This window comes from Microcaecilia unicolor, chromosome 3 (genome assembly GCF_901765095.1).
Source record: "Microcaecilia unicolor chromosome 3, aMicUni1.1, whole genome shotgun sequence".
NCBI lineage: Eukaryota > Metazoa > Chordata > Amphibia > Gymnophiona > Siphonopidae > Microcaecilia > Microcaecilia unicolor.
The window spans coordinates 16,793,770-16,821,041 of NC_044033.1; the positions used below are offsets into that span (position 1 = coordinate 16,793,770).

At 42.5% G+C, this 27,272-nt stretch overlaps 1 protein-coding gene across 3 annotated transcripts in view; it reads right to left on the reverse strand.

The window, feature by feature from the left end:
- Positions 1 to 27,272, reverse strand: part of MOCS1 (molybdenum cofactor synthesis 1) — a 124,219-nt gene that overhangs the window by 20,129 nt on the left and 76,818 nt on the right. For all 3 annotated transcript variants that reach the window (XR_003941399.1, XM_030195777.1, XM_030195778.1), the window contains exons 5-8: positions 25,899 to 25,960; positions 23,045 to 23,156; positions 15,146 to 15,258; positions 10,908 to 11,018 (exon numbers count right to left, since the gene is read on the reverse strand). Coding sequence is in view for 2 of the 3 variants with exons in the window: in XM_030195777.1 (XP_030051637.1) it covers positions 10,908 to 11,018; positions 15,146 to 15,258; positions 23,045 to 23,156; positions 25,899 to 25,960 (398 nt within the window). In the remaining variant the exon portion in view is untranslated. The remainder of the gene's footprint in view (positions 1 to 10,907; positions 11,019 to 15,145; positions 15,259 to 23,044; positions 23,157 to 25,898; positions 25,961 to 27,272) is intronic.

The window sequence follows — 27,272 nt, forward strand, 5'->3', positions numbered from 1 at the left end:
AAGGTAGAGGAACACAGTTTCCATGTCGCCAGATTCAAAGCATTCCAGCTGAGGAAGTCTGCCTACACATTCTCGAATCTCTGCGATATACACCATTGAGATTGCAAAGAGATGAATAAGGGCCCAACTGCAAATCCCACCGGCTTCCAGTGCCATTGCTGCACTTCGCATTCCTCCTTGTTTGCTGATGTAAGCCACCACCGTGGCTTTGTCCAATATGAGATGAACTGCTTTTCCTTTCAACAGGAATTCCTGCAGCAGTGAGTGAATGTCCCTCCCCTCCAGGAGACTAATGGATCATGTTGTCTCTGTCTAGAACCACCAACTTGCACAAAGTGGGTGCTCCCCACTCCTGGGGCTCACATCAGTGGTGAACACTACCCACTTGGGGCTAGGAACAACCCCTTGTCCAGAATTCAGTAAACAGTCCCTGGAAGGGGGAGATGAGCATTCTTGGCCCAAGGGGCTCAATGAGAGAGCAGTGCCCTCTAGAATAGATGCAAGTGGGCCTTTGCCCACAGCACTACCTCCAGGGTCACCACCAAGTAATCCCAGGCCCAAGGGAACTCCTGAGCACATGGTTCTCTCTTCTGGGACTGCAGCTTGAACATGCACTCCGTGGGAAGGAACACAGACTGCTTGGTGGCAACATGAACTCTGAGGCATTCCAGCTCCTGAGCCAGAGTCAGCTGACTTTTGGCATAATTTACTACCCAGCCTAGAATCTCAAGCAGGCAAGTAACCGCTTCTTTAACTACCCTTGAATCTCCCTCTGAATTGGCTTGGATCAGTTGGTCATTACTCAGATCCCTTGTCCGTGGAGATCCACTAGCATCACAATGACCTTGCAAAAAGGCCAGGGCACCATTGCCAGGCTGAGGGTAAGAGCCCTGAACTGAAACTGTCTGCCCAAGATACAGAAATGCAGAAAATGCTTGTGGGACTCCCAGAAGGCAATATGGAGATTGACTTCCTTGCACCTGGAGGAGGCCTGTCACTCACCTGGCCTGACCAAGGCTAGCTCTGACTGCAGGGTCTCCATATAGAAATGTAGAACTCGGAGGGAGTGGGTCTGTAAAAGCTGCTTTTTGGGAACTACAAAATGGATGCAGTAGAATTCCCATACTTCTTCCAAGTGGAAGACTGGCTCCACAGCAACTGCTGCAGGTAACTTTACTGCCTCTCTTTCAAGGGAAGAACCATAGGGAGATGCAATAAAGGAGTCAAACGGGTTTGTTGCACCATCTCCAGAACCCACTGGTCAGAGGTGATGTGGGCTCACTCACCTGCACCACTGAAGGCCTAGCTGACTCTCACTGGGGGCTCTTACCAGAGTCCCAGAGGATGCCTTCTGAGGCCTCCTATTCAGCCAGCACTATCTGGGAGAGGATCCTATGCAACTTGGCCTTAAGTGGCCTCTGGAACCCCCTAAAAGGTCAGGGCACTAATGAGCTGACCAAACTCCTCATACTGGAAAAGCCAGACTTCTGGAAATCCTCTTCCTTAGCCTGAGAGAGGCCCTTTGGTTCTAGGATATCCACCTCTAGTTGGGAACCTTCACTGCCCACCTCAGTGAAACCCCAAGAGGGGACACAAGCAGGAAAATTTCTACCCCATGTTTAAAGCCTCACTTGGTTGCCAAAGTCTCTTGGCACTTTGAGTCAGGGTCTCCATGAGCACCGATTGTGGGAACCCTACACGGGTGGGGTAGAGACCCCTAAACATGTATGTATGATGGTGGTGGGGGGGGGGGGGGGGGGGGACCATAATGGCCACAAGCTATTTGGCCTCCAAGGACCCTGGATACTGCCAGCTGAAATGGGTGGTTGGAAGACTCTCCTCCTCTCCCACCCCAATAGACCTGCTCTCCCTACACTACTCCACAAAATGACGGATGGAGTGGAACAGGTGGATGTGAAGCGTCTGTTCACGCTTTCCAAAAATACTAGGACTAGGGGGCATGCGATGAAACTACAGTGTAGTAAATTTAAAACAAATCGGAGAAAATTTTTCTTCACCCAACGTGTAATTAAACTCTGGAATTCGTTGCCGGAGAAAGTGGTGAAGGCGGTTAGCTTAGCAGAGTTTAAAAAGGGGTTGGACGGTTTCCTAAAGGACAAGTCCATAAACCGCTACTAAACGGACTTGGAAAAATCCAAAATTCCAGGAATAACATGTATAGAATGTTTGTACGCTTGGGAAGCTTGCCAGGTGCCCTTGGCCTGGATTGGCCGCTGTCGTGGACAGGATGCTGGGCTCGATGGACCCTTGGTCTTTTCCCAGTATGGCATTACTTATGTACTTATGTATATGTACTTATGTTACCACAGGCAGCATGGTCAGGTTGGGGGGGGGGGGGAGGGGGGGGGAATCAAGAGTACAGTGATCCCCCTCCTACTAGAAGTTCTCCTCAGGCCAGTGGGACCTAGATAGGGGCAGTCCTGTCACACAGAGCAAAAGGAGCCCACGGCAGTACTGAGTTAAAGGCTCCACAATATCACCCTGAAGGCCAGCATGATCGCCTTCCAGCCCCAAACTTGGGACTCGGGCTCCTACCTCACCAGGAAATCTGGGCCTGCTTACTATCTCGGTGCAAGAAAGCCGACACTGGTTTATGGTTTTTATCTTTTTTTTTTTTTTTAATGACTGCAGGGTTGCAAGGGGAGGAGAGCAAGAGTCCTGAGAGGTCCGCTACCAGGAAAGCTCACCAAGTCAAAGCTCATGAATTAGACTTGAAGCTGCACATGGAGAGACTCCTTCAAGCTTAACTGAGGTAAGGTCTGTGGTCATAACCTCAGGAACAACACTGGCCCAAGGACTTGACCTTGTGGGGGGAAAGGCTGTGGACACAGTCTTGATGAGTCAGCCTGATCGAAGGACCTGCTGCACCAAACTATCAGCTGGAGGTAGAGAAATACTGAATAATTCCAGGCTGTATCAGTTCTTATATGGTTATATTACTGGAACAGTTCAGTGTACCTCCATCTGCTGGTAGGGAAAGGTTAACCTGTCAGCAAAAAATTAAACCTGATGAGAAACTGACAGCTCAGAACTCGAAATAAAATGGATCAAATAATAACTGATATGTTAGGGTGGGCTTCTGGACTGGTATGGTGGGACTAAATGAAAAACAATTAGCAGGTAAGATCTAATTCCTCCTTCTTTAGTGTCCTTACCAGACTAGTCCAGAACTTGTGGAATGTAGCAAAGCATTTCTTACAATGGGTGGAACCTCAAAATCCCTGCTAGTAATATACCACTACAAAGGAAAGTAGAATAGCTGTGGAACATACAAGAACCATTAAAGTGAATACATCATCTATATTAATCGGAAACTCTGATACAGCTAGTCAAACAAAAAAAAAAAAAAAGGAGCAACAAACAAGTTTTATAAAAAGGGGCTCTCAAACCTCCAAGAGGAGGAATGCTGATTGTATAGATCTTGATTGCATGGCTCATGCTGAAATTCACTACTCGTTGTCCTTTGGGATTAATAAATGCAAGGGCAATATGAACTTCTAGTGTATACCAAGGGATAGGCTATGCACTCAACTCTTGTCCAGAAGGCAAGAAAGTACAGAGAAAAATTTGACGTTATGATTAAAATTATCGAAACGGAGAAGAAGCTTGAATAAAACCTACCCACAAAGAAGGAAACAGCCATGCAGAAAAAGAAAGACAAACTCCAGAATTTTAAAAGAAATATCCTAAGAATATCCAGGAATCAAGAAGAAAAGGTAGCAGAAGGAAAACACACTATAGCCTTAAAGAAAGATAGTTCTTGAGAATATCCTGTGAGTTTCCAATATGAACAAATAAGGATACCATAGGATAAGGTAGAACTGATTTCCCATGAGAACCAGAACAAAAAGAATTATTTTCCATAGAAGAATCAAGAACCGGCCTCTGTTGAAACAAAGATGTGCAATACAGGGGCTTCTGGACCAGCTTGGAGCTACCAGGAGTACTGAAATGAAGTGAGGCTAGAAACTGTGAAGAATTCATCCCATCAGTGGTAGAAACCTACAGCAGAGCATGCTGAGGCTTAGGCTTCAGTAAGGTATGCAGACCTTCAGATCCTTCCTAGTATGCTCAGACTGTAGAAATATTAATTTGGAGCTGTTCTTTAAATCACAGGAGGAGCAGGGTAGGAATATTTGAATGGCCTGTAATCAAACAAAGGTCTCAGAAGACCAATCCCCCCTCTCCTGAGTTGAGAGAAGACACAGACATACATCTGCTTGGGTGTTCTGCACCTTGGCAAAGAAACTGCAAAAGGACTGAAAGATCCCCAAGAGACCCACTTCTCGGGTACAGGAACATTCTTGGTGCACCCTTGCTTGACTACACTACTAGTTGCATTGAGTAATAAAAATCACACATCCTACTTGCTTACTATAAGCAAGAGAGATTGAAGTTCTAGCCAAACTAGTCTGAGTTCCAGATGATTCATCGACTATCACGTCCTGGTTGAAGATCCAGAACCTCAACGTATTTGATCTTGATAATGGACTCCCCAACCATGACAGCTGGCAGCAGATACCAGCTCTGCCCACCCAGTTGAATACATATTGATTCATTTCTTGTACTACTACTACTATTACTATTTAGCATTTCTATAGCGCTACAAGTAGCAGATTGTAAGTTTGGAAGCACTATTTTATGCTGCCTTTTGCATGAGATGTCCAAAGTAGGCGCCACTAGCTCCACGTATACACTGACCAACAGCTGAAGAATGAATCTTACCAAGGTGTTATGGTATGAAGCCTAAAACTTGCTTATAGCTGCACATACGAGGAGTTGACGGAGATGGGCTTAAGGCTTTAAACATCTCTGTTTCATAGCGATGCCATCTCTGATTTGATGTTGAGTTGAGCCATTAGAAGAATGTGCACTCAAATTTCCACTTGTATTATTGCAGGAGAGCTATGTAGGTAAAACAGTGGAATGGATGGGGGTGAGGGAAATGGGATCCAGCACCACTGGGTACCCCACGCTAGGATGTCTAAAGTAACCCCTTTCCTGCTCATCTGGAAGTCAGGAGTGAGCCGCTATCCAAGCACCCTAAGAGACTGTAGGAACTGAAATGCTTAATCAGTTGACTAATTGGGTTCTTCCAGCATATATGGGCCAGTCATTCAAAAATGGATGTATCCTGATTCCTTGTAGACAAAGAAGTGTCTTCCCCAATCACACAACTCACACAGATTCAGATTTCATGCAGCTAATGTTACATCAGAAAAGTTCAAGTCTTGATACTGGGGAAAGCTCAAATGCCCAGTTAAGAAATCACGATCCCGGTGATCAGTGCCTTCATGCTGAAGGCTGTGGACGTCATTACCAAACCCACCACTTGAAATTGGAAATACTGTGCCAGAATTGCAAAAGAAAAATCCTTGATGCGGTGGCCAGAAAAGAATATGCTAATACCCTTCTAAGAGTGCAAGGAATAGGATTATTCTAGTCTCACAGCCACCGTCAGAAAGCTAAAGGGTTCCATTTCACAATGCCTCACCTTTCAAGTATGGCTCATGCCTGTGATAACCAAGATTTAATGAAGAGTATTTCCTGGACTGCTGCAACATTGGCAAGAATGCTATCACAATTCATAAGATATCCAAGAGAGACTTGGAGAATTTTAGGATATAGCCATGTAGTATTACATCAGAGAACCAGCAGTAAGATGAATTAGGGTCTGCTCTATCCAAAACTGCAGCAGCCAACACGAAGTCAGACACAAGTACGTAAAGGAACTTCCTGCAGGAACACTGTTTGAGAGTACGAGAAACAAGAGAATACTGACTCAAACAAGTAACCTTGCTAACCAAAATGGTCAACCGGAGAGTAGAAAACACCTGAGAAAAAATCAAGGTTTAGCTGGAGAAACCAGCTGCTTAAATTAACTTCGCAGAATAAAAATGAGCTAGTCATCAGAAGATGATACACGGGCTCCTGAAAATCTCAATTCCTGTCAGCCAGAATTATATTACCAAAAGGATAAACCTCAATATAACTGAGGAGAATGTCCTACTATGATCTAAAACAGAATAAGATGTGTGTCTGATACAGAGCAGCAGTAGATTGAAATGGTCAAATAATGCTTACTATGGAAGAATCAAGTTTAATTCCTATATGGGAGCTCAGTTATGATCCTGCTAAGCCATACAACACTAGGTTTGAGCACTGAACTTCAGAATTGAAAAGACCTTGTGTCCATGAAGTACCAAATTAACAGCTAGCTCATAATTAGAAGCAGCAGCTTATCTTAAAAGGACCAAAACTCAGGGATATCGGATAGACAACCTTGTACTTCAAGATATACTTGTGGAGAACACAATGAGGAAAGAAGATAGATTTGAAAAGAGAAGGATCCTCTAGCAATCTAGGATATCACTTAAAAGGAAACCCCTTGGAGGAGACACCTAGCCTGGGGAACGACAGACATGCTTAAAAGGTCCCATGTGTGCAAGGTTGTTTCAGATCAATAGCACCTAGGCTGGACTTAACAAGGACAAAGCATCCTGACCTTCCTGCACAACAGAAGGAAGCCTATCCAACACAGAAACTATTCCTTTAGGTAAGAGCAAAGTACTGACCAATGCAGAAAGTATAGGTCCTGCAAGGACAGAAAAGTTAATTAAATTCCCAACCTCTGAGAAGAGACTGAATGAAATGTAAAGGCCTGAACTAAAGAACAAAATAAAAAGCCAGCCACGAGAACAGGGAGCAAAACTGCCATCCATCCTGCAACCCCTCGCCCATCTAACTGACCTAAGGTGTACCCAAACCGAAAGAAAAAAAAAATCATTATTCTGTTTGGGGCTGGGGAGGAAATCACTGCTGTGACGCCCACTGAGGACAATTAGTGCCTCAAATGAAATTGGAAACAATTCACTGCAAACTGTTCTTGGCCCGAATGAACGGAATCAGCACCACGGCAAGGAAATATAAGCACAACAACGGTAGGATGAACAAAAGGATAGTAAAAAGCCACTGGGGAAAAAAATAGGTAGGAAAAACTCTGCTATAGAGGAATTTGCCCTTTTACTGCAGGAATCTAACCAGGCACTTTCATGTTAGCTATCTTGCAGTCTAAACCATTGAACCACAGTGACTGCTGGCTTTGGTGATCGACCCACCCAGGATGTCCATGGGTCAGATTCTTCTTTAAAATGTAGCATTGCAATATTCAGTGCCAGTCCCGGATACTCTGGGACTCAGAACTACCTGAGACAGCTTGAAGTCAAAGGTAACTCAGATCAGAATGCTGTACAGTAGAAGTAAGCCCCCATATCGATATTTCATGGCTCTCAGGTATCAGTGATAGCAATGCCGCAAGAACAGCATCTAAGATAGCCCTTCGATATTGCCATTACAGCACCAGCTGCTGTTGAAAGTTAAGAGTCAGCATCTTAGTAACTTCTATTTCTGTTCCTTTCATACAAAAGCTGAAGTTCTTGGACAACTTTTCCATCCATAAAAGGGGAAAAGGAATAGAACTTGATATACTGCCTCTCTGTGGTTTTTGCAACTACATTCAAAGCGGTTTACATTGTACATACAGGTACTTATTTGTACCTGGGGCAGTAGAGGGTTAAGTCATCTCAACCCCAAGAAAACAACCACTGAGGGAGAGTCAAAGCAAAGGGACTTGGAAACTATTCAAATATTCCCTTTTAAGTTTTTCCTGTCTACCAGCTTTTCCTTTAAACCGAGAGGTAGCTGAACTCTACTTAACCAAAACCAACTGGTTAGGAGTGTAAGCGGCTTGACCAGTCCAGAGCCTTCACAGTGTACAATCATACCAGCTGCTGGAGACAAAGAAATACTGAGTATCTGAGTCTGCTCAGTGCCCTTAAAGGGGTGAGTCACCCAGAACTATTTCATTTCTCTGTCTCTATCTGCTGGTTGACAGACACAACTCAAGCTCTGGACTGATCTGGTCTGGTGAGGACACTAAGGAAACAAGCATTATGTATTATCATTTCTAACACGTTAAAGAGGTGCAAATCCAGACTTCATTTGACATGTCCTGAAGATCCCTATTAGACTCCTAACATATTTCTCTCTAGCTATAACAGCTGCCTTCCATCAGTCTTGAAATCCTGTGTGTAGAGGAGTAGCCTAGTGGCTAGAGCACTGTGCTTGACATCCAGGGGTCTCCAGTTCAAATCCCACTGCTTCTCCTTGTGATCTTGGGTAAGTCAGCTAACCCTCCATTTCCTCAGGTACAAAAACTAGATTATGAGCCCTCCAGAAACATGGAAATACTTAGTGTACCTGAATGTAACTCACCTTGAGCTACTACTGAAGATGTATGAGGATAATCCAAATAGTATTTAAATTAGGGAACTGTGAGGTTTAGGTTTCATGCAGTAAACTGTACTTTGTTGGCCCTAAATAAAGTACTGCATCACAATGTACAAAGATTTTAACTCACTCTAAGATGACTACAAAAATGCCATACTACATGTCCACAAATCTATGGCAAAATGCATGCTATTCACTCTAAGGATGGTGTGCAAGATGACCGCATTCATGTTCCGAATATTCACAAAGACTTAAATCTGTTTTTTTCCTGGGTATTAATTTATTTCTACTTTTAGACCACTCCCCTTTACAATAAAACCTGAAGCAATTTACACTCACCCTCCCATCATCAATAACCATAGCTATAACGCTTTTCTCAACACATTACACAGTAATTCTTGGTATTCCACTCTGAAATGCCAGGCTGCCAAACTGAAGATTCAACCAACCTTAGTCTCTTGGTCATAGAAACACAGTAAAATAGTAGATGATGGCAGATAAAAACCTGTACTGTCCATCCAATTTACCCAACAAGATAAACTCATAGCATAAGGTACGATGCGATACTACATATGCATACTGGATTGTGATATGTCCTTGACGTTTTCAGGGCACAGACAGTAGAATTCTGCCCGGCATTGGCTTTGTTCTCTAACTACTGCAGCTGTCATCGAAGACCCACTCCAGCTCATCCAAATCTGTCCAGCCACGAACAGGCCACACCGTAGAAGCCTGTGCGGCATTGGCCTTCCTTCCCATTTACTGGAGTTGCCACCTAAGCACTGCTAAGTTGGTTTGGTTTCATTTTTTCCCCGCATACAGGATTCCTCTGTATTTATCCCACACATTTTTAAAACTCCATTACCATTTCCATCTCCTCCACCTCCTGTGGGAAGGCATTCCAGATAATCTACCACACTCTCTGTGAAAAAGTACTTCCTGACGTATTTCCTAAGTCAGCCCCTCTGCAACTTATATTCATGTCCTCTATTTCTACCACCTGTACTGATTGTATGTATCAGTTTTTTTTGTTTTTTTTTTAGTTACATTTGTACCCCGCACTTTCCCACTCATGGCAGGCTCAATGTGGCTTACATGTACAGGTACTTATTTGTACCTGGGGCAATGGAGGGTTAAGTGACTTGCCCAGAGTCACAAGGAGCTGCCTGTGCCTGAAGTGGGAATCGAACTCAGTTCCCCAGGACCAGAGTCCACCACCCTAACCACTAGGCCACTCCTCCATGGAGTGTTAACAGCCTCTCATAATTTGCTGATCTGAAGACTCCTGTTATTTCAACCCACAGAAGAAAAGCGGGATATTTCTGCACCATCTTCCAGTCTTAGCTATCTCCACCTGTTATCTAACGATCTTCAGGAAGCCAGATATACATTGTCAAACCATCTAGGACCGCCTTTATGTTGCCATTATCATCATCTTCATGACCTCTCAGGAAGGAGATGATAACTTAGTTACTCACTGGCACAGAATTTCTACTAGAGCCCTAGCTTCTAAGGGGGCAATTTTATAAAGTAGGCACCAACATTTAAGTAGCAATTACATATGCAGATGAATAAAATACAGGCACATATACTCAAATGCCGAAAAGCTGTCTAACCACTATTCTGTAAATACATGCATATCCTTGCATAGCGTCTGACAGGTAGGCATATACATGGGCAGAGTATGAGTGGAGCATGGGTAGGACTTTCACTTATTCCATAAGTTAATGTGCATACTATGAATTATGCCTATGTCTCTGGCATTTAAGTGTGGGCACATGAACCAGCTCTATGGCTGGTGTGAGACCTCACATTTAACTTTTATACGTGTATTTAAGCAATTATACTAGTATACTATAAAGGAAAGTAGCTTTCTACTTTCCACTGAAGAACAGACAACAAAATATAGCCACACAAGTTATAGAATTACCCCATCTCCAACTTGTATGTGGTAAGCTAGAATTTCATACTTTCTGCCTCTTTTCTTCCTTCTGTTCCCAGTATTGCTTCAACCAGCAAAGACGTGGAACAAAGCCATTTCCCTTTGAGGGACACATCACTCCCGTACTGGGAAAGCAGTAGTTGCAAAACTCAGATTTGCTAATTATTGTCCTTAGATCAAATCTGTGAGAAATACAGATATGTCCTTTTTTCAGGTTTGATGGCTGAAACTCTCTGAAGGCGAATGAGCCTTTAAATTCCTCTTCTGCTTTTCTTTTTCCTCTCTCCTTCCCTATCTTTGTGATCTGGTTTCAGTCCTCAGAGCTATCCCATCCACCAGAAGGGTTGGGGTTTCTAAGGTGGAATAGTATTGTGAAAATGGAGAATTTAGGTATCATGCAGCATTCTTTTTCATCCTCCCATTTTCTTCCCTTCTGGAACGCCCAATATCACAGCACACACCTCCTTCTAAAGATTTATGTTCTCTCCGAGTACCAGTTGAGATGACCTATGGCCAGAGCATAAGGCTGCCTTCCCAGTATAAGTGTTAGCAATGCAGCATATTCAGCCCCATGTGATCCGAGATGAGGGACCTTGCTCATTTTGTATGTCCCCAATTTGTAGGACATTCCACTGTATGATCATTGTCCACATACCTTAAGATTTCCATCTGCTGTAATGCGCAGTCTATTACAGGAACCACAGAAGTGTTCTGACATGGAAGTAATAAACCCAATTTGCCCTTGAAAGTTTGGCACCTTGTAATCCTGCAATATCCAGAGACAAAAAAAAAAAATAAATTTAAAATGACGTACATCTTTTTCAGATTCTTTTCTAAAACTCAGCTGCAGCACCACAGTTACTTTTCAACTTGCTTTCATAATTCATCAGCAGGCCTGGTTTTTTTGCTACAAATTACCAAGTAAAAAAACCCCAAAATAAACAGTTAACACACCAGGGAGCTGGAATGATTTTCAAGAATATAATGATTTGAAAAGCTGTCACCAAGTGCTAACAGCACAAGATCCAAGTTAACTTAGATAGGAAGTGGAAAGGCATTAACAAGGCAAGTAGGAAGATAGATGGAGAGAACAGGCAATTATCTGTAGATATTTAAATCACATACAGCACACATAAGAAAACCAAGTTACTTACCAGTAGCAGGCGGTCTCTGCAGACAATAGGATACAAGGCCTCACAAAATGGGTGATGTCACGACAGAGCCCAACATGGCAAATGCTACTCCAGCTTAGCTTCTAGCAGCTTTTGAGTAGGGACACCATGCATGCACGCCACTTCTTACCTGCCTCTGTCACATGGGAGCCCTTTGATCCATTTTAAAAGCTTATAATAGAATACAACTCCATTGAAGATGTGAAGACTTGTATGCTGCTCCCACAGAGAACACTTGCTACTGGTAAGTAACTTATTTTTTTTCAGAGGACCAGCAGGGATAGCAAATCCTCATGACATGGGACTCCCCAGCTACAGACTGCTTCAACAGAAATAAAGGGACAAATAATATAACTAATGACACTGCAACAGGCAGACGCCAACATTGCTCTTGGTGGCAACCAGCCCTTTTCAGTATTTTGCCTCTTTTTATTGTTTTGAAGACAGGGTGAACTGACAGAAATGGGCAGGGGAGGCTGCAGCTGGATTCTAATTCCCAAAGTGATTCTGGAAAGCTGACTGGGAAAAACTTACTGTAGCTTGGGAGTCCTGTTCCGAACAATAGTGGGATATTAAATGAAAAGTAATACCTCCATCTCCATAAATTATGTTTAAATAAAGATATTGTAATGAATAAAACAAATTGAAAATAATGCTTGAAAGTTGCTCTTTTATTACTTTTTTTTTTTTTTTTTTTTACACATCATCACACATTTCTGCCAATGATGGCCAAGATTTTGAAAGCTTATCACAGAAGAATTGCACATCTAGTCTCTTCAACCAGTTGCTCACAGTCCTTTCCACCTCTTCATTTGAGTCAAACAGATGCCCACAAAGGTATTCCTTCAATTTTGGAAAAATATGGAAATCTTATGGCACTAAGTCTGGGCTGTACGGTGGATGGAGTAAGGCTGAGACCCATCTTCACAAATTGCCTCCGAGATGTTTTGTGCTGTGTGAGGCCTAGTGTGTCATGTCGCAACAAAATTTCCTTCTTGTGCTTCCAAACTTTTCTCAATAATTCTTTCAAAGTTTTCAGGTTTGCAATTTAATACTTGGATTAATCAACCTTTCTCATGTGAGATTTGTCTGTTGATGTCATGGGTCCTCCATTTTGCTTTTAATCGCACAAAGTGGCCTTTCCCGGTCCATTTTATGGCCCAGTGATGCACAGTACTCCATCAACAGTCATCACTATAAACAACTTGCATGCTGTGATGAATTTCAATTAGAGGGACTCCTTCAACAATGAAAATTCTATTATAGCATGTTGCTTAAATTGCACCAACTTCTCACTGCATGCTTCTATTTCACAAGCAATAGCAAAACAGCCTTTTCACACAAGACACTTCTTGCCAACTGAGGTGAAGGAAGAGACTTCAAAGAACAAGTGAACATGTGTAGCTCATCAGTATTGCCATCTGTTGATGAATTATGGAGGAGGAAGAATTACTTTTCATTTACTCCTGAAGAAGCACATGTCCATGTTGTACCTTTGCCAAAATGGGGACCGCCGCTGAAACTCCCGTCGGAGGTTCCTCAGCCCCACCTAACCCGGCGGCAGGAACCTCTGCCGCTAACAATGGAGGTGCGGAAGAAGGGAGCTTAGGTTCTCCACAAAACCGGCACTGACCTCCCAACGCGTCTAAACCCCGACGCGCACAAAACCGGCAGCGGAGGAGCTTCCCTGACATTACAAACAGCGGGGAATAACACAGGCCAACAAGTCAAATTGCAGTAAACCCACTACACAGACTCACTGCAAGCCTCAGCTTTCCCAGGCCGGCAGATCAACACCGGCTCAAAACCAGAGAGCAGTTCCTCTAGCTCTTTTTTTTTTTTTTTAAACTTTGAGCCCTGCTGCTACAGACTACTAGGCAGTCAAGGCTGCCGCTCTCCCACGGCAGCCGAGGCACAAGGCTGCTCAAAAGGGACAGCCAGATAGGGGGAGGGACCAGGCCACCCGGGTGTGACACCCAACGGGGGACAATGGAAGGCCCCACCGGACCTACCAGCCCCAAGAACACCAAGGGACCACGCACAGGGATTTCCTTTGTCTTTTACACTAGGGAAGAAAAAAATAAACCAACTTCCCTTAGAAAAAAATCTAAATCTTACCAGACCGGACAAGCTGCACAGGCTGCATTGTCTACCCTCTGCTGGAGACTGAGATATACTGGATATATGTGGCTAGGCACAGGTTATATGTACAGAGTTCAAAGTTAGTGTTCTCAGTCTCCCTCTGCTGGTAGGCGTGCATAACCCAAGCGTCTTGACCGGTCTGGAGGGTTGCTGAGGAAAGGAAATTTACAAATGATCAAAAAAACCTAATTAAGGCAGTAATGGAAAAAAGTCACCATATGACAGTGACAGGAATCAAAGAAAAAATTTACAAACTTGATACTAAATTGCCAAAAAATAACATCTGACTCAAGTGTCCCATTCAACAGTGGAAGGTGGGAAGAGATGTGGATGCGTGGTGAGTTTACGTAAAAGCGTCCAGGAACTCTAAACTGGAGTAGCATTTGCTGTGCTGGGATCTGCAGGTGACATCACCCATGTTGTGAGGATCTGCTATCCTGCTTGTCCTCAGAGAAGCCAAAATGCTACAGCAGATGAACAGAAACAGTAAACATTACTCATAACAAGACAAAGCAAACATGAAGACAAACAAGTTGAAAGTTGACCAGAAATATCAAGAGAGTGAGGTTAAATTGCCACATAGCAAAGTCAAGAAACAAATTCATTGAAAATAAATTAGTAGAAAGGCAGCACAGATTAGTTCACTAAAGGTGAACGCAACATAAATTAAGCCATAAAGGAGGCAATTTTATAAATTGGTGCCTTAAGTGCCACAATGGTACACGTTGAACATCAATTCTATAACAGCATCTGTGGGCTGTGCCTAAGCTACTATACAATACTAGCGTAAAGCTGCTTTGCACACTGAACTTTAGAGGTTACCAGTTATGCCAGGGTCAGTAGCTGGCTGAGTTGGTGTACCTAAGTGTACCATGCAACCCGCATGACTGATAGTCTTCTATAAGCTGCATGTGTCGCTTGACAACACACCTAAGGCCCACCTATCCGTATGCCCCCTTGCAATTATGCATTATACCACCTAAGTACATTCTTCTAGAAGGGCACATAGTACACTTGCATGTGTAAGTGCCAATTAAGGTGCCACTTATGCACGCATGATGTGCACAACTGCATCCACCCTTTTATAGAATTGCCCTGCACACATTCAATTAGTCAAATAGAATTAACGTCCAAACTAACAGAAACAGTAATCAGTTCAAAGATGAACCATTGAGCTACTATCATACAAATCAGAAAATACTCAATTTTACAAAAAGTCAGAAAAAAAAAGGAGTATGTAGAAGAGGTTGCCAGATTGTTTAAGAAATATTCAATTAATACAGAAACATGAAAAAGGGTGACTCCTTGGTGCATTAATTCATGTCGCCACAGTAACTGAACATTTCCTATACAGTTGGGCAATCTTGTGCTAAACCTATCTTTTGGCCATCTGACTAACCGGATAAACACTATACAGCTAACATCACATTTAGGAATGGAGAAGACATCCCCTTTTTTCCTAACTTTGTCCCCTGGTGGAATAAGGCAGGAGACGTATATTTACATAGGACTGAGTTGGACAAGGTAAGCACAGGATAACTCTAGCTTTCCCATTCACATAGGGCAGAATATGACTTACTTTGGAAGTGCTGGAGCTCTCAGAGGGCAGCTTCTCCAGGTCTGGCCACCTCTGCTTGATGGTGTCTAACATTTCCCGAAAGCTCACCATCTTCCTGAAGTTCCACTTATTACCTTAGAAGAAAAGGATTCAGCACTAAGCTACTTCAAACTGTCATAGCTTTTCTCCTTTACCAAAGCAGGGGTTCCCAAACCTGTCCTGGGGCTACTCAGCCAGTCAGGTTTTCAGGATATCCACAGTGATTTCTGTCTAAACTAGGTGTTTATGCCCTTTGAATGTAATTTTATTGGCTTTGTTGAAACAGCAACCAATTGTCTAGTCAGTCAGCTGATAGTTCAGAAAGGAATTTCAACATTAGAATAAAAGTTTTGATAATTTGTAAGTTATCCAGAATTGGCCAATGATTTTATATGTAAACAATGAGTATGCATGAGATAGATCTGCATACCAAGGAGGCAGTGTATGCAAATCGATCTCTTGAATATTCATTGTGGATATCCTGAAAACCTGACTGGCTTGGGTTTCCCTAGGATAGGTTTGGGAATTACTGACCCAAAGGAAGACAGCCGGAGTCTGGCCCAGTTATTCGGGTGCAGTGGTCCGCAACACCACAAAGGCTGTGCAGATTAAAACCCATGGGCCCGCTCTTTACTCTGCAGGCCATATAAAGAAGCATAAAGTCATGTGATGACTTGGTCAAGGTATAATAATGTACTAACATTCAAATGTCAGTTACTGGAGGACAATGGAACAATGAAGAGATGAAAAACAAGAACAGCAAACACCACAGAAAAGCACTGTACAGTTTATCAGATTCTGCCCCCCTCAATGATGATTAGCTGCTACTAAGCTAACTTTGCCCCACTGACATAGTCCAGAAAGAAATGAAAAAAATGTCTTACCTGATCATTTTTAATCGCAGCAGATGAATCCAGAGATTTGTGGGTTATGACCATCTACCAGCAGGTGGAGATAGAGAGCACTAAACTGAACTCTGTACTATAGGACAGAATGGACTGGAGGCAAGATGGCATCCAGGGAGGACGGGAGTTTCTGAGCTCCTGATCTCCACTCGAACTATCGGGGAGATAAAATCCTTACCCGAAGTACAACATGGGGAAAAGGAAGGGGAAAACGGTGGTACAGACCTCCTCTAACCCCGTAAATCCCGTTCCACGACAGCCGACAATGGAAAGATTCGGAGCTCAGAAGCTGGAGCTGCAGATACCCGCGCAGGTCAGATCCAACGTTTGTTCGCCGGACTGCAGCATAGAAGCAGCTTCTCTAAGCCCGCCTTCGTTCACTGTTCCCCCGCGACCCGGAAGTAATTTGCTAGCGGCAGGATCGCAGCAGGACTTGCTGACCGAAGAGTCAAGTCTCCGAGCAGCGGGAGGAGGACCTGCCGCTGTATCAACCCCAGTGGTGCCATCTAGTCGGAACGAGAGGAGGGATAACCCTCTTTTTTCCAGTAATCTGGGACCTATTTCCTTGGAAATTCGTGGAGCTGTTAACCCAGCAGTGATAACTCTTGAGAGCCTGTGGGATGCCATTCAGGGTCTGAATAAAACCCTAATCCAGGTAACCGATACAATTAAAGAAGAAGTTTCCTGTATAAAACAGTCTCGAAACCTTGTGACCTGCAAAGTTCAAAAAAATGAAGAAAAAATTGAAGTACTAGATGGGGAAATTAAGACTTTGCAGAATTTAACAGGGATGATGATTAAGGACAAGGAAATTCTGGTAAAGAAATTAGAGTATCTTGATAATCAAGGGAGAAGGAACAATTTAAGGTTTCTTAATTTTCCGAAAACACCCTTGATTTCTGCAATTGACATGCTTAAAAGATATTTTGGAGAAGTTCTAACTATTCCTATAGAGGGTTTTCCACCTGTTGTTAAAGCTCAATATATCTTTGGAACTAAGTCTTCTATACCAGAACCTCAACTTGAACTTAATATTACTGATTTCCTGGAAAATTCATTAAAAGTTGTAACTCAACGGATGACTCTATTAGTTTCATCTGCTTTTGAATCGGACAGGAATAATATATTTCAATTATACTTTAAATATATGAATGCTAAGTTCTTTGGTGAAAAAGTTCAGATATTTCCAGACTTGAACAGAGACACACAAAAGAGAAGTCGAGAGTTTATGGCTTTAAAACCAAAAATTCTAGCCTTAGGTGGTACATATATCTTGAAATATCCGTGTAGATGTTTGGTATCAATTAATAATGTAAATTATGTATTTCTTGATCCAAAGAAAATGCATGAATATAAGTGCTAAGGAAAAAGGGAATGCTTGAGCCTGAATCAGCCCATGGGGAAAATATGCTGTTAATACCTGCTAGCGAGCTTATTATGCTCTCCTCTCTGATTGGTTACTTCAATTTCTTTATATTTTATTTAATTTACTTATATCTTGTCCTCCAAATTACTGTGGTCAATATATATTAATTTCTGTTTTCTTCTTGTGTACCTGTAAATAGGGAAAGGAAGAGTTTTCTTAGATTGCCTTAAATTTAATCTATAATCCTGCATTTGTATAGATATGAATTTGTTATTTGAAAAGTATAAAGAAATTTAAAAAAAAAGGACAGAATGCTCCTTAGTCAGTATTTCTCATAACAAAGCAGAAGAAACAATTAAGCACAACATTTCTCCTTCCTCACAGATGTACAATATGAACAGCAGAATCAAGAAAAATTGAAACTGGAAACCTCAAACAATTTTTCCTTCCTTAGCATCTGCAGAAGATGAATCCAGAGACTTGTGGGATATAACAAAGTAGTCCCTATGTAGGGTGGGAATTTGCCACTCTCGCGAAAAGAACCAATGCTCCAAAAAACGATTCCGTTCAGGCCAAGAAATACATATGATAATGTTTGGAAAAGGTATGCAAGGAGACCCAAATTGCCACTCTACAGATTTCTTTGAGAGAGAACATCCTCGACTCCGCCCAATATATAGCCATAGCTCAATCAGAATGAGCAGGCAGAGAAACTGGAGACAGCCTGCCGGCAAGAAACTATGCCTGTCGACAGGAAAATAAGCAGAGACTATAGCCTCTTTAATCCAACGAGCAATGGTCACTTTGGAAGCTGTATTACCCCAATTCAGTCCCAAGAGGAGAACAAATAGATGATCCGAGAACCTAAACGCATTAGTCACCCATAAATACTGAAAACATCTAAATACCACAGGCTATAAAAATCCTTTTTGTAATTCTCTTCCCTAAAAGAGTGAAGAAATATAGGCTGGTTTACATGGAATGCTGAAACCACCTTAGGAAGGAAGGAAAGAAGGAACTGTGCGTATTGTCACTCATGACTCGGAAAAACGAAGGAATGGATCTCTATATGACAAAGCTTGTAGCTCAAACCCGTTAGGCCAAGGAAATAGTGACAAGAAAAACAGACTTAAGTCTAAGATCCTTCAAAGAAGCTTTCTTCAAGAGCTCAAAGGGAGTTTCCTGCATGGCTCTGAGTAACAAGTTAAGGTTCCACTCGTGACAAAGATGGTGAAGAGGAGGCTTGAGACAACCAACCTCTCTCGAGAAATGGACTATATTCAGATGAGAAGCTAAGGATGAATTCAAAATGCAACCTTGATAACATGCCAGAGTCGCCAACTGTACTGGGTGGTCCACCTAGCAAAGTATCTTGCTTCCAACAGTGGCCAATCCAGGTCACAAGTACCTTGCAGAAACCCAAATAGCAGCAACATTCCATGCTACTAATCCCAGGGCATTCAGCAGCTTCCCTCATGTCCATCTCAATAACAGGCTAGGGACTTTTCCTCTAGGAACTTGTCCAAACCTTTTTTAAACCCAGATATGTTAACCACTGTTACCACATCCTCCGGTATCGAGCACCAGAACTTAAATATTCTTTGAGTGAAACAAATATTTCCTCCTATTTGTTTTAAAAGTATTTCCACGCAATTTCATTTAGTGTTTCCTGTTTTTTTGTACGTTTTGAAAGAGTGAAAAATCCATTCACTTTTACCCATTCTACATCACTCAGGATTTTGTAGACTTCAATCATATCCCCCTCAGCTGTCTTTTTTTCCAAAACTTCTTCAGCCCTTCATATGAGAAGCATTCCATTTCCTTTATCATTTTGGTCACTCTTCTTTGAACCTTTTCTAATTCCTCTATATATCTTTTGAGTTATGGTGACCAGAATTGAACACAGTTCTCAAGGTGAGGTTGCACCATGGAGAGATACAGAGGCATTGCAATATTCTTGGTCTTATTTGCAATCCCTTTCCTAATAATTCCTAGCATCCTTTTTGCTTTGTTGGCCACCGCAGCACACTGGGCAGAAGATTTCCCTTCACTAAATCCATGTTGACTTTGTCTCATTAATCCATGCTTTTGAATATGCTCTGTAATTTTGTTCTTAATAACAGTCTCTACCATTTTGCCCGGCAGCGACGTCAGACTCACCGGTCTATAGTTTCCAGGATCTCCTCTGGAACCTTTCCTCGGTGAAGACTGAAGCAAAGAATTCATTTAATCTCTCCGCTATGGCTTTGTCTTCCCTGATCACCCCTTTTACTCCTCGGTCATCTAGCGGTCCAACCGATTCTTGTGCCGGCTTCCTGCTTTTAATATACCTAAAAAATTTTTTACTATGTGTTTTTGCCTCCAACGTAATCTTTTTTTCGAAGTCCCACTTAGCCTTCTTTATCAGCGCTTTGCATTTGACTTGACATTCCTTATGCCGTTTCTTATTATTTTCAGTCGGTTCCTTCTTCCATTTTCTGAAGGACTTTCTTTTAGCTCTAATAGCTTCCTTCACCTCACTTTTTAACCATGCTGGCTGTCGTTTGGTCTTTTTTTTTTTTGTTACATTTGTACCCCACGCTTTCCCACTCATGGCAGGCTCAATGCGGCTTACAGGTACTTATTTGTACCTCGGGCAATGGAGGGTTGAGTGACTTGCCCAGAGTCACAAGGAGCTGCCTGTGCCTGAAGTGGGAATCGAACTCAGTTCCCCAGTACCAAAGTCCACCACCCTAACCACTAGGCCACTCCTCCTTCCGTCCTCCTTTTTTAATACTACTACTATTACTTAACATTTCTAGAGCGCTACTAGGATTACGCAGTGCTGTACAGTTTAACAAAAAGGGACAGTCCCTGCTCAAAGGAGCTTACAATCTAAAGGACGAAATGTCAAGTTGGGGCAGTCTAGATTTCTTGAATAGTGGTTAGGTGCCGAAGGCGACATTGAAGAGGTGGGCTTTCAGCAAGGATTTGAAGATGGGCAGGGAAGGGGCCTGGCGTATGGGCTCAGGGAGTTTATTCCAAGCATGGGGTGAGGCGAGGCAGAAAGGGCGGAGTCTGTAGCTGTACAACACAACAGAATTCAACGTGATAGACACACCAAACCTAAAACTTCCAATCTCAGAAACACTAAAAATCCTTGGAGTGACTATCGACCGCCACCTAACACTCGAAACTCACGCAAACAACATAACCAAGATGATGTTCTTCAGCATGTGGAAATTGAAAAGAATTAGACCATTCTTCCCAAGATTCGTCTTCCGCAGCCTAGTGCAATCCCTCGTCCTTAGCCACTTGGATTACTGCAACTCATTATACGCTGGCTGCAAAGAGCAAATACTAAGGAAACTTCAAACAGCCCAGAACACAGCAGCCAGGCTCATCTTCGGAAAACCTAAATATGAAAGGGCAAAACCACTACGAGAGAAACTACATTGGCTTCCACTCAAGGACCGCGTTACCTTTAAAACTTGCACACTAGTCCATAAGATCATTTACGGTGAAGCCCCAGCGTACATGTCTGATTTAATAAACCTACCACCTAGAAACGCCAAAAGATCATCCCGAACTCACCTCAACCTTCACTACCCAACCTGCAGGGGCTTGAAGTACAAGACGATACACGCGTCAACCTTTTCCTACAAGAGCACGAAGTCTTGGAATACATTACCACGCAACCTAAGAATGATCAACGAACAAGCCTCCTTCCGTAAACTACTGAAGACACACCTGTTCGAACAAACTTATGGAAAGAGCCAAAACACATAGGAGTCCACTCACTGTCCACAATGCAATACACATCCACATCTGATCCATCATCCCTTTATCAAGTCAACCATACATTCGTCCTCGGAACTATGTACACTATATGTCTAGGCGCCTAATAATGCCCTTTTTCCCATTGTCTCTTTCTAATGTTTCTATGTTTTGTCCCATTGTTATACTACCAACGATATTCGAATGCCTCGCACAACTCTGTTCAATGTAATCCATAACTTAGTTGTAACAAATGTATTTCTATTATTCAAGTCTTATTGTAAGCCACACTGAGCCCGCAAATAGGTGGGAAAATGTGGGATACAAATGCAACAAATAAATAAATAAATAAATAAATAAATAAATAAAGAGTACTGAAAGGAGGGATTTGTCTTGAGAGCGGAGGTTACGGGTAGGAACGTAAGGGGAGATGAGGGTAGAGAGGTAAGGAGGGGATGCAGATCGAGTGCATTTGTAGGTTAGTAGGAGAAGCTTCAACTGTATGCAGTACCAGATCGGAAGCCAGTTAAGTGATTTGAGGAAAGGGGTGATATGAGTATATCGGTCCAGGCGGAAGATAAGACGTGCAGCAGAATATATTTATATATTATATAACGGAATATATTTGGCCTGGGCTTCCAGGATGGTGTTTTTGAACAGCATCCACGCCTCATGTAAATTTTTGACCCTCGCAGTTGCTCATCTAAGTTTTCTTTTTCACCGTTCTTCTCATTTTATCATAGTCTCTTTTTTTAAAGTTAAACGCTAACGTATATTTCCTATGTATACTTACTTCAAAGCTAATATCAAATCCGATCATATTATGATCACTGTTATCAAGCAGCCCCAGATCATGCGCTCCACTAAGGACTAGGTCTAGAATTTTTCCTTCTCTCGTCGGCTCCTGTACCAGCTGCTCCATAAAGCTGCCCTTGATTTCATCAAGGAATTTTACCTCCCTAACGTGCCCTGATGTTACATTTACCCAGTCAATATCGGGGTAATTGAAATCACCTATTATTATTATTGTGTTGTCCAGTTTGTTTGCGTCCCTAATTTCCTTTAACATTTCTGTATCCGTCTGTTCATCCTGGCCAGGCGAATGGTAGTACACTCCTATCGCTATCCTTTCCCCCTTTACATATGGAATTTCAATCCACAGTGATTCCAAGAAGTTTTTTTGTTTCCTGCAGAATTTTCAGTCTATTTGATTCAAGGCTCTCGTTAATATACAGTGCTACCCCTCCACCAATTCGATCCACCCTATCAGTACGATATAATTTGTACCCCGGTATGACAGTGTCCCACTGGTTATCCTCCTTCCACCAGGTCTCAAAGATGCCTATTATATCTAATTTTTAATTTAGTGCAATATATTCTAACTCTCCCATCTTATTTCTTAGGCTCCTGGCATTCGCATATAGATATTTCATACTATGTTTGTTGTTCCTATTTACATCATGCTTAGGACTTGACAGTATTAATCTGCAATCTTTTGTCTGATTTTTATTTAAGGACACCTGATCTACTATGGTCTCTTTTGCAACCTATCAGGATACCTTAGCTTCTCTGTTTTGGTGATATCTTTGAAAGATACCTTATCCCGAACCATGCGCTTTTGAGCACCTGTCGGCCTTCCCCCCATTTCTAGTTTAAAAGCTGCTCTATCTCCTTAGAGCTTGCAATCACAAATCTTCTCCATGAGGAAGCAAGGTGCTTCCATGAAAGCAGCATGCATGGCTAGCTCTTACAGCCATGCCTGAAATGACATAAGATATCAAACAGTCCCCGAGTGAAAATCTGCTCCTGCCACCCCCCCCTCCAGCCCCGATTTCAGGGGCAAGAGACTCTTACCATCAAAAGGCATATACTCTATGAATCGGATCTCCAAAGGTTGTTTCTGCGTCAGCTCCACAAAATCTAGCAGTTCATCTTCATTCAGGCCCCTCATCACCACACAATTCACCTGCAAACAAAGAGGGAGCTGGAAATCTGAGACATTTCACAAATAGCACTGCACCACAGTTTGATCCATTTCCAGGTTTAGTAGAGAGCTAATTACAAATAAGCATACCTAACAAGTCAACAGTCTGTACCCTATGATGTCCTTGCGGAGTTCTGTTAAATCAGCACCTTACATCCCTTTTTTTTTTAAACAGACTATCTGCACACCTGTGCCTGTATACACTTGCATGCAAAGACCTAGATCAGCAGTCTTCTTTAATTTTAAAGTTGGGGCCACTCTAGATGCAAAAGAGATCACTGCTGACCAATATGTCTCAATGATTCAATGACATCCACCCCACTAGCCACCTTCAATTTTTTTTATAGGGTTTATCCCTGAAGAAGGCATTCTCTTGTCTACTGAGGATTGTCTTGTCCTTCAAGCATACAGCTCATCCTACTACTACAAATAATTTCTATAGCGCTACCAGTTGTACGCAGCGCTTCACAAATTTAACATGAAGAAAAGACAGTCCCCTCATCCACTTTCCCCCTTTCTGTCTTGAATTTGGAAGAGGGAATATGTGATAACACCTACAAAAGACAATAGTGTGCTCATAGGGAACACTTAACTGAGGTATGAACACCAAGAAATGAGGAGTGGGGGAGCAACTTATGTGCATTGTTATACCAGGAGGAAGACGGCTGAACACGTCTTGCAGGGTCAATATGAAAAACCCAAGATAACTGTAGACAGGAGAGAAATAAAAACTCACAGATGTGCACTGGGACAGTCTGAGATATGACAATATTACTAAGGGGTAGTAATTTTCATCACTAACCTTTAACCTTTCTAATAGTGACAGAGACTGATAGTCTCCGAATAGTTATAAGGCAGAATTATCCTACTGACCCCTACACCTGCTGTCCTCCAGCTCCCCAAACATCACATGACACTCTTAATGCACCAGATCATTCATGCAGAGGACTGGTGCATTCACTAATATTTATTTTTATTCATGACATTTATACTCCACATTAGCCCAAAATAGATTCAAGTTCAATGTGGCTTACAAACAAACAATAAAGTGAATAAAACATAATAATGTACAGAATATAACACAAATTACAATAAGTTCAAGAAGCAAATTAATGCATGTGCAGTAAGTAACCAGGGATTTAGACTATCTCAAGGGGCCAGATGCATCAACCAAATGTAAAAGAATCTAAAACGTGAAAGTCCTTAACGAATTTGAAAAAAACGAAGAATGCACTAAAAAAACAAGTCGCACATGTTCGGTGCGGTATTGTAAAGTAGAATGCATTAAAGAATCATTAAACTGGTGTAATCCACGTCGGTAATCGGCCCCTAAAGCATGCGCAGAGCAGCCAAGCGTTATGCTGTCTGCTCTGCGCATGCCACAAACATCAAAACAACAACAACAACAAAAAAAAAACCCAGCACAAGCATGTTGGATCAGGAGGGGGCAAAGGCGCTAGTCAGGAGCGTCCTGTATGGACGGCCTTGCCCCCCCCCCCGCCCAAGGTCCCCGCTGATCCCCGCTTCCCCCTGCATGAAAAATCAAAATGTTAGCACCCCCCGGCCCCCCTCCCTTCTTTTCTCTATTTCTCCCTAGCTCCGCCTCCCGCCATCCTCCGCCCCTGTGCCCCCCTCCCCCCCCCGAGGTCGTCGCATGGGCCCGGTAAGGTGGGGGTGGGGGGGGGGGGGGGGGAGCGGCGACGAGTGTTTTTGGCCCCTCCCTCCCGATTTTTTTTTTTACATTACAGTTTGGAAACCGGGCAGCCCTAACGAGAGGTACAACCTCTAGTTAGCTTTCTGGTGGTTTTCTAGCGTTAGGGCAAGCGGTAAACTTTGATGCATCTCACTTCAATAGGGTTTCTACACAATTTGCTCATCTGCATTCCGTTTTCGTTTGCTGCTACCGTCATCGGAAAAAGGCCTTTAATGCATGTTACCGTTTAAAACTCGTTTGTTAAAGGGTTGTAAAAGGGTCATTAAAGTTTAATGCATCTGAGCCAAGGACAAACAAATAATTATGGGTGGATAGGTGAGAGCATAATTAGGCAGGGCTAGATGGGAAACGAGCTTAAGAAAAGGGTGTGAGTAAAATTCGAATAGAGTTCTTTGGATTCAGAAAGGCCAGACTGAAGAAATGTGTTTTTAGAAGACTTCTAAAAGTTGGATAATCATCTGTAAACTTGATTGATTTAGGAAGAGAATTCCAAATTTTGGTGCCTTGATAGAAGACATTAGCAGATAGGGATATGCAAGACAAGATACTCTCAAGATGATGAAACAGCATTACGAAGGGGTAATTCAATGGGATTATTCATATATGATGGGGGTTGACCAAACAGAATTTGGTGAATGAAAACACAATCTGAAAGATATTCTCTCTCTTATTGGTAACCAATGTAGCTCATATAAAAGCGGAGTGATGGTAGTAGAGAAGGAAAGAATAGCCACGATTCCATGAAACCAGGTAACCTCAGACCTCCCTGCAAGCACAGAAGCTACAAAGCACTAAAGCAGAAATTCCAGGGCGGAAGACTGGCACTGCTGGAAGCAGGATATTGGGCTTGATGGACCACTGATCTGATGAATGGCTATTCTTATGTTCTTAAGGGTGAACCAAAGAGCACAGAGCAACAGTGCTGAGAAGTAACAAGCACCTGAGCATGTTTCACTGTCAAAGTACCCCAGTATGAAGATGCAGAACCCACTACAACACAGTCCTTTTACCTTCAAGGGAGTGTAACCAAGGTCAATGGCTTTGTGGATTCCTTCCATCACTTTATGAAATCCTGAAATATAAAAACACAGTTTGTCAACAGCATGTATTTAAGTGACAATTCATCCACACCTGATGCCAGAACGTTTACAGTGGGAACAATTTGGAAACAAATTTTTAATCATTGCAAGGGAAAAACTTTAGTTACCAAGTAAGAGTGAACAAAACTGCTACTCATTGAGCCCTCTTGGATAAAATGATTCAATGATAAGGGATAGATATATCCAGGGTCACATGGAAATCAAGTAGTAGAGCAGGACTAATGTAGGCAGCGTGGAAACTTTCCTGATTCAGTATGAAAAGACTAGGTGACAACAACATTTCAGAGGAAAGGAAGGACAAGAGAGATAAAAATAGGAGAAAAACCTTAAGTAGCTGTGAATGAAGACGCAATAATGCCATAAGTTCAAAGGGAGCAAGTTCCAATTGAGCTGGAAAGTTAAAAGAGCAGGAGAAAATTGGCAGCATACAGATTAAAGTTGTATACAGATAACTTGCAGTTAGGGAACCTGGTGCAGCATGCACAGGGACTGAAGCAGAGAGTTACCACAAAGCTCAGGCACACAGTTACCACAGGGTATATAACATAGTAAGTGATGGCAGATAAAGACCTGAACGGTCCATCCAGTCTGCACAACAGTCACACTCATTATCAAGCCATGATTAAACCAGCAATGAATATAAAATACTTGATCAGTCTCTCTCTTTGGCATTTATGGGACATAGACTGTTGAAGTCTGCCTGGCCTTGTCTTTAGTTTCCATCTATTGAAGCTGCCATTGAAGCTCACTCCAGCCTACCCAACTCAGTCTTGTCAGCTGCGGGTCACAGAGCATAAAAGTCTCCCCAACACTGTCCTCCATTCCAAATTACTCGAGTTTCCGTTGAACATCTCAAGCCAATCCTAAACCACATTGCCATATACGGGACTCAGACCGTACAAGCCTGCCCAGCACTGGCCTTAGTTCTTCACAACCACAGTCACCATCTAAAGTGCCACTTGACATGCAAACACATATGCAACCATTTAAGTTCTGGTTTTTTTTTTTTTTACACCATTCATTTTGTAATTAGAGATCCTCTGTGTTCATTCCACACCTTTTTGAATTCTGTCACTTTTTTTTCTCCACCACCTCCCTCAGGAGGGCATTCCAGGCATCAACAACTCTCTCCATGAAAAAGAAGTTTCTGACACTACTCCTAAGTCTACCACCCCACAACCTCAATTCGTGTCCTCTAGTTTTACCGTTTTCCCTTCTCTAGAATATATTTGTTTCTATATTAATACATTTCAAGTATTTGAACAAATGCATCATATCTCCCCT